The sequence below is a fragment of the Monopterus albus genome, unplaced genomic scaffold (assembly GCF_001952655.1).
Source record: "Monopterus albus unplaced genomic scaffold, M_albus_1.0 scaffold6.1, whole genome shotgun sequence".
Taxonomy (NCBI): Eukaryota; Metazoa; Chordata; class Actinopteri; order Synbranchiformes; family Synbranchidae; genus Monopterus; species Monopterus albus.
Window position 1 is genome coordinate 3317887 of NW_018127886.1, and position 8191 is coordinate 3326077.

The 8191-nt window shown below is 39.0% G+C and overlaps 2 protein-coding genes across 2 annotated transcripts in view; one reads left to right on the plus strand and one right to left on the minus strand.

Annotated features, from left to right (window-relative positions):
- Positions 1 to 211: 211 nt before the first annotated feature.
- LOC109968908 (protein FAM107B) lies at positions 212 to 3513 on the minus strand. Its single transcript, XM_020615481.1, has 5 exons — positions 3490 to 3513; positions 1971 to 1998; positions 1355 to 1505; positions 1139 to 1283; positions 212 to 313 (listed from the first exon to the last, which is right to left on the minus strand). The coding sequence occupies exons 1-5, from the start codon at positions 3511 to 3513 to the stop codon at positions 212 to 214; spliced, it is 450 nt and encodes a 149-aa protein (XP_020471137.1).
- Positions 3514 to 6085: 2572 nt separating this feature from the next.
- Positions 6086 to 8191, plus strand: part of smc5 (structural maintenance of chromosomes 5) — a 12951-nt gene continuing 10845 nt past the window's right edge. Inside the window, exons 1-4 of the mRNA XM_020620058.1 lie at positions 6086 to 6345; positions 6928 to 7069; positions 7475 to 7527; positions 7830 to 7992. Of these exons, the coding sequence (XP_020475714.1) occupies positions 6191 to 6345; positions 6928 to 7069; positions 7475 to 7527; positions 7830 to 7992 (513 nt within the window). The 5' untranslated portion in view covers positions 6086 to 6190. The remainder of the gene's footprint in view (positions 6346 to 6927; positions 7070 to 7474; positions 7528 to 7829; positions 7993 to 8191) is intronic.

The window sequence follows — 8191 nt, forward strand, 5'->3', positions numbered from 1 at the left end:
TCCCTTGATAAATATTCTTCTACATTTTATGAATAAAATGAGTTTCCACTTCCTCACCAGAAACAGAGCTGTGATTAAGTTTTAAGAAGACGTTTCTAAACATAGACTGTGTATTTGCTGGTGCACATGATTTTTTTACACAAATTCCGATATTTAAAATCCACTAAGAGATGTGTGGCCAGCTGCAGGGGCTGATGGGAGTCTGAGAGCGTCACTGCTCAAATGTTTGTGTGCGCCTCAGGTTGTTCCTCACACGGACAAACTCTGGGATCTTCTGCTGGCTCTCTCTTCGCCTGAGCTCCTCCTGCTCATACTAGAAAAGCAAAGAACAGGTCAGTCCATTGACCAGTCCAGACTAAGAGGAGATTACACTTATTAAATTTCCATCACTGAAGTTCAAAAAGATAGTGTTAATGTCCCAGAGCGTAAATGCTGTTCTAGAAATCTCATTCAACCTCAGAAGAGCTGTGCTGGATAAAATCTTTGGGCTATTCAGCCATAAACATAGTTGGATTTAGAGCTGATTAATAATAGCACATGATGTCAGTTGGTGAAACCTTTAATAGAAAACAGTTTGGCATTTTTAACAGTGAAATATATACTTTCTCAGATCATGACATGATAGTTTTATATACACACTTGCTTTCATTGTTTTTGCACTTTTCTCTCATCTTTGCTTTGATAAATTGAGCTTTTTGAATTAAACTGTTATTTAAATGAAACCATCTGAAAAGTTTAAAGGGCAAATCTTTATTTAATTGAAAAGTTAACAATAGGTAACAAAGGCTAGAAAGCACAGGCTTACCTTTAAAAATCCTTAATATTTTTTAGGTGTATCATGTGTTTTTAATGTAAAATCTGAATCTGAAAATGAATCAGTAGCAGCAGCGGTCACTAAATGTAGTAATGAAGAAGTAAAATACAAATGCTTCAAAATTACTTAAGCAGTACTTGACTATACTGAGTCATGGTATTGGCCTTAACAATCCAAATGCTCAAACCATCTTCATGAACAACCATGAGCCAGAGTGAATTTATTTGTATTATAATATACATATAATATAATAATATTGTATTATAAGAAGTTTGTGAAATGTCTCTCAGCTGTTTCTTATATGCTTCTGTCCCAGGTCCTGACCTCTTGCAGCTTCTGCTGCCTCTTGCGAAGCTCCATCTCCAGATCTGATGGCCGCCGTTGTGCCATCTCCGCCTCTTTATGCAGCTCCAGCCTGCGCTGCTCCAACACTCGCTTCAGCTCCGGCTTCTCCTCCAGAAGTAGGCCCCTGCATGGTCAGTGAGAGCCATAGTCACACACATACAAACACAGTTCATCTGTTTTAGTGTCTGACCTTACCGTTTATGGCTGAGCAGCAGCTCCCGCTGCAGGTTCTGATAACTCGGTGTCTCCACTGAGGAGCCATTCAGCTTTCTGGGCTGAATGATCTCATCACCGCTACAGTCTGCTGTGGACTGACGGGACAGTGGTGGACGGCCAACAGAGGTCTCTGACAAAAAAACCCCCAGCTGTCTAGTGTTAACTCCTTAGTTCTGATCATTTATACTAATACAACTAACTGAAAGCTGCTCTGAAGACAGATCAGTAGAAAAGCACTGGCTCTACATTGCTATCAAATAGTAGTCGACTATCAAGTAAATGAGTTTTAGTATATTTGTAATCATTTGAGTCACAAAGTCATTTGGCAGCATAATCACAGATTAAAAAAAATATTTTTTTCAGTGACAACTTGGGCAATTAACATCAGTTCTGGGTAAATCTGGCTCGCTGTGTCTGGTAAAGATAATAAGTCATTCAAATAGACTGACTGATGTCTTGTGATAGGTCAAATGCAATAAATAACCAAATATTTTATTATAAATTGCCAAGTGATCCTTCTATCAAACCAGTATTCTAATCCACACTATTGTGAACTGTATTTCCTTTTTAGTTCAGTGTTTGTGTGTTAACATACCTTTTTTGTGATGTCCATATCCTGGTTTCTGTCAAATTAGACAGTTAAAAAGCATGAAAGAAGAAAAAACATGGAGACACGCAGTTAGTAATCTAGTGATGTTAATAAATTATTTCACAGCCACTAGCTGAGATACACATGTTAATAGTGAAGGCTTGTTTGTCAAACCATCTTTATTTTGATCTTCATCTGAATGGACTAATTAGATAAAAGCTAAAAGGGACAATGTCTGCTGTGTTGCTTAAGCAGGTGAGCTGTGTTGGAGCACAGCAGTGATGTAACAGCTCAGTTGTCTTTTGATGAAACATGAGCAAAGTTTGACCAGTAATTAAAAAGAAGACCATATAAATATCTGCATTTACTGCACTCATTACATAACATGGGATAAAAACTTCCCACTATAACACAATCAAATGTCTGCCACAGTGAGCACAAATAAGCAGGAGGGAAGGACTGAGCAGGGAACAGATGGTAGATGCCGCTGTGATTGTATATTTTGTTTATAAACTGCCCTACAGCTGACTACTGTGATCCTCAGGCTTTGTATTTGGTATTGTGCTTTTTACTGTTCATGTCTCTGAGATAAATCTCCAGATCGTGTCTCTTCCTGGACCCCTGCTGAGAAGGGACAAGGCCAAGGACTGGACACTTGTTCCAGTCAGGGCTGGGATGGATTCCAGCAAAACCACTCCATCTGATCACTGACAACTTGCCCTTTCCTCTAGCACAAATGTTTTGGATTATATTGTTACTAGCTGACTAATTTTACCTTCAGAGACGTCAACACAGTATTTCATAGATGAGCTGTAAGTGCTTGAGGTGAGTGTCTGATAGTAGCCAAAGGATAAATGTGGTTTCTTTTTGGTGGTTCAGTTGTGTTTTATCAGGATCTCCATCCTGCCTGCAGATTAATCTTAACCTTTTGGTGACCTTGTATTAGAATTCTTTCAGTTTCATTACAAGATAAATCCATCAAAATGACAACAACCATGTCTTCATGTTATGGTGGTGTTATGTCTCATGCTTACATACAGTACAACATGGGGCTCCATCAGCTTTCTGAAGCGACCAGAATAATTTGAAAATCAAGGGAACATTAAAATATACATACAACTCAGAAAATGATCATGAGGATAGAATATACACACTTACTGAATCTTATGTTTGACATCTTTTAATGTGGATACAAATCTTCAATGACAACATAACCTAACTAAAGCAATTGCAAAAGTTAATAGAGACTCAATGAATTATCCTAATTTTCTGAAAAATTCTAGATTGTGCCAGTGTCCTTTAAAAATGCATGCATTTTTATTTTAGTAATAATAATAAGAAGGATACAAAGTCTACTGGACATGGATTCAAAGTAAAGCATAGGTATACACTCACTGAGGCTACAATTACAGGCTGACCAAAAGTTAAAAAAAAAACTAAAATAGACAGATGGCCACCAAACCAGACACCGGCCTTTCAGTCACTAGACACAACTAAAAATATAAGCCAAATTGCATGAACTCACATTTTTGGCATTTGTCCCCTCCATGGTGATAACAGTGTTTTAGTCCATTCTTTAAAAAAAAAATCACACCTTCTCACTTAGATCTTTTAGTCTATTTCTTTGCTGCATCCAAATCTAACATTGCGGCTGATGAGAAATCGACAGACTCTATGTGCCATTTGGCAGTATTCAGTAGTGGTAGTAGACACTGAAATCTTATTATGCCATTCAAGATTACTTCACAGCCCCCACAGGGCACATGGGACACTAGATTAGTTAATTGTTGCAGACACAAGTGCAGCTTAAAACCACCACAACAAGGCACTGCACCAGTCGACTCCTACAGTATATCTCCAAGCCCATTAAGAAAGACAGAGACTCCAACAACAAAGGCTTTATTGGGCCAATACAGATAAATGTTACATAAGTAAAATGACTGCAACATAGGTAAAGTATACTATACTATTTATCCAGCTAAAGTTAATATGCTGTCCTGTTCATTGAGTAAAAATGCAAAACAAATACAACAAATACATTGATACAAATGAATAAAACAGCCCCAGGGTAAAAGCAACTGAACAGACAGTTTTGTCTTGACTATGTGTGTGTGTGTGTGCATATGTCTGTATTTATTGTAGGTTACACGACAGTATAGGTGCAAACGTGTGTGTGTGTGAGTGTAAATCTGTATGTGACTATACATTGTAGCCTATATGACAAGTAGATAAATTCTTAAATGATTAATCTAATCTCATTTTCTATACCGCTTAGTCCCGAACGGGGTCCCGGGGGGGAGATCCCAGCCGGCATTAGGTGAAAGGCGGGGTACACCCTGCACAGGCCGCCGGTCCATCGCAGGGCCTTAAATGATTCATTTACACTTATTTATTGTTTAATAACAGATGTTACACTTCTTCTGTTTTTATATAGATATCCATGTAGCTAAAAACCGTAATTTCTTCATTTAATGCAAGAAATTAAATCAGAATATATACAATTGGAGGTCAGTTTCGTTAACATCCACACGAGGGCGATATGCAACTACTGTCTGATTTTTATGTCCCATGAGCCTTTGCGGCTTTAGCATTAAACCCGACCCGGATGTTCTTGTTTTTCATAGTGTGAGTGACTTGTGTGTGGTGCGTGTCGTTATGAGTATTGTCTTGTGTGTGGTGCGTGTCGTTATGAGTGTTGTCTTGTGTGTGTGCGGTTGTTTGTGAATGTGTAATTTATATAGGCTATGAAAATCTACACAGTGATCTTATTTGATCTGGTCTGGGTCCGGCTCTGCTCTGATCAGAAATGATATGAAAAGCGCTCGCAAGCCTCCGAGGCGATGAGCAGCAGGCGAGATTATAACTTTCAGGGCTACCACGCTTCGTGTTGTGGTCAGAGGTGATGAATTGATCAGATATACTAGCTCTCAGTGAGTTTGGGTTCATCTCAAACTTCATAGTAGGCAGTGAGTAAAGAGGCGATTCTGATCTAACCACAACCGAAAAGCGGCCAGGAGCCCTGGACAGTGATTTTTTTTTTTTTTGACTGTTTGAAACCGAGTGACCTGCATCGTGCTCGCGAGAGACGAGCTGGTTGTTTCATGTTGAACAAGAGATGTCGATGTCTCTGTCCAAACGTTTACAGTCAATCAAGTGTGACAAACTGTACGTTTAGCCTTCAGGAGGATTGTGAGACCTAATTTAACAACAACAAAAAAGCCAGTTAAGACTTCAGGAGTCAGTGCTAGAATCAACTTTATTGTTGAACACGGAATTTGACTCTAGTACAGAGGCTCTCAATGTGCATGTACATATCCCCATGCAAAGCAACAGCAAGGGGCAAGTAAACAGTAAAACAACATAAGGCTGTCTAGTATAACAAAATAAGCAGTATTAACAAGGAATAAACAGTGCAAACAATGCAGCATAAATAAACAGGCAGTAAACAATGCAGACAGACAAAGGAATCAAGTGAAAGCCATCCTACATAAAGACACACAATGGTTTCACTGTCGTTCTGCGGTAGTCCCTCCTAAATACTATTTGGCAGGAATGTACAGAACCATAGTTACTTCTCTAACTTAACCTCTAGCCCACTTAGAGGTCCCTGAAAGTTGGCTCAAGCCTATACATCTTAAATAGTTCACATTTTTAAGGTAAGGTAAGGTTGAACTTTACTGATCTCACAGTGGGGAAATTCCAGTGTTCCAGCAGCAGTAAAGGACAAAACATGACACCAGAGAATAAACACCATACACATATCTTGAGAAAACAAGATCCAGGCACCTAGAAATTAGACAAAATATAGCATGTAAGAGACAATCAAAAACAAGAATAGACCTTCCACAGTTTGTCCCTGAGACACAAAGATACCTAGGAACAAGACAAAAAAGAATAGTATTGAGAGGAATCAAGAAAAACCAGGAAATCAAGAACAATCGAATATTACTCTCACAATTAATCCCACAATGGGGGATTTTAAGTCTTAAAACAGGAGGCTCATGGGGTACGCTAGCCATACAGTAGTCTACTAGTGGGTATTATAAAAACTCTATATTTTTTTATTCATCACATTAAATAGACAACTTCTGATGAGTCGGTGATAACTGGATACGTTGTATCTACACGTGACCACTTTTGTCCAATCAACTCTCAGCGACGACTCGGCGGAGGGCGCGACGTCGATCGACCGTTTCTAGTTTCCTGGTCAGGGTCTTATATTCGGCATGGAAGAGCCCAGCAAAAGAGAGCGGCTTGGTGATGTTACCAGAAGCACGCAGACACTTAATAGCATGTTGTCAGCCAGTCAGCACGGTGACATCGCCGGACAGGGTCGTTATGTGGAAGGATCCATACTTCGAATCACCATGAAAAACTTCCTGTGAGTTCCTCCTCTTTAGCTGTCGCTAGGTAATACAAAACGTCTGTAAACCGCCACCAGTCTGAAGGTAGACAGCTAGTTAAGCTAGCAGACATGCTAACTTGTTAACGCTAAAAAAATGACCAAGTTGTTCAGTTGCTAGAAACCAGTTAACGTATCACTCCACGAGTGTCTTGTAAAACAGATGTGTAACGTTACAGTTACTATTAATCACAAACTAACAGTTTCAGTTTTGTTTTGTTTGTTTTCAGTTACAGTTTTCAATACCAAGCTTTATTTTTCAGTGCCAAAGGCTAAAGCCATTGATCTGGCGCCATATAGGAACTTCTTATAAAAACTACTGCAGCTTGAGACAACAATCACGACACAATTCTCCTTTCATGAATGTTATAGTACTCTGTTTTTGTTGAGCGTGTTTTGACCAGCTCTTTATTCAACTTCATGGTTATTTTGGAGGGTCCTCCTTAGATTGTTTTTTTTTTTTTGTATTAGTGGAGGTGGCCTTTATTTTGAGCAAGGTGTCCAAAATCTGCTATAAAACACTGCTGGTGAACCTTAAATGTCTACTCTGTACTCTGACAGGACCTATGACTACTCTGAGTTATACCCTGGACCTAATCTGAACATGATTGTTGGAGCCAATGGAACTGGCAAGTCCAGCATCGTTTGTGCCATCTGTCTGGGTCTGGCTGGTAAGACTGCTCTCCTGGGCAGAGGCGACAAGGTGAGCAGCAGTATAACAGCTACTGGTATATACTGTATGTTGGTGCATTGCGAACTTGTTCAGGCCTCAGCTTCTTTCCAGAAAACCACTGAGTAAACTTAAATGCATGATAGAAGTATGATGTAAACGTTAGAGCTGTTCCCGACTAGACTAGACTGTCAGAAAATCAAATGGCATGAATTTCAGTGGTGATTTTGACCACAACAGCTTCTGTATTTAAATACAAAAGAGTGACAGGAACATATTTCCAAGCATTTAGGGGAAGCCCTAGTAAGTGTACTGGTTTGTTTCATATCCCTGTATCAAGGGCCCCCAGTGTAATTATTTTAGTTACCTCAGTTGACAAATTTATTACAAGTCAGATGACAATTGTTAAAAGGATTTGTTTCTTTTTTTTTTCTTTAGGTTGGACTTTATGTCAAGCGTGGATGCTCTAAAGGATTTATTGAGATTGAACTGTGAGTTGTGTGAAATTAATTGCAGACACACATTTGACTAAAACAGTTTAAGCCTTTAGATGGTGATGTTTATTTATTTTCCATATGTTCAGAAGATGCTGATGAATCCATTTTGATATTGTGAAATATCCATGTTATTAAAATAAACTGGCATTTTAAAAATACACTAACTTAAATGTTTCTCTGCTGTAAGTCTCACATTGACCATGTAATGATTTCATGACTGTTTTTAATATTCTGTGTGTTCTCCCCAGTGTTAAGTGTATCTAAATGTAGAATCAACCTCATTGTCATTGTTCAAGGTTCAAGACTGGTGGTAATCTAGTGATTAACAGAGAGATTCATGTGGAGAATAATCAGTCTCTGTGGATGCTGAATGGAAAACACTGTAACCAAAAAACTGTGGAAGAGGAGGTCAAGGCTTTGCGCATCCAAGTCAGCAACCTCTGCCAGTTTCTGCCCCAGGTATGTTTGTGTTACTGTAGTAAAAGCCTGCACACAGGCAGCCAGGTAGAGATAGAGCTGCCGAAGTGTTCAGTCTGCTTCTTCAGTCCACAGTCAGTGACAGTGTAGGACAATCATACATTGCAAACATTATTTATAGAAATTTTGACTGTACCTATCCTTTTCTTAAACTAAAGGAGTTAAAACTCTAAAAATGTAT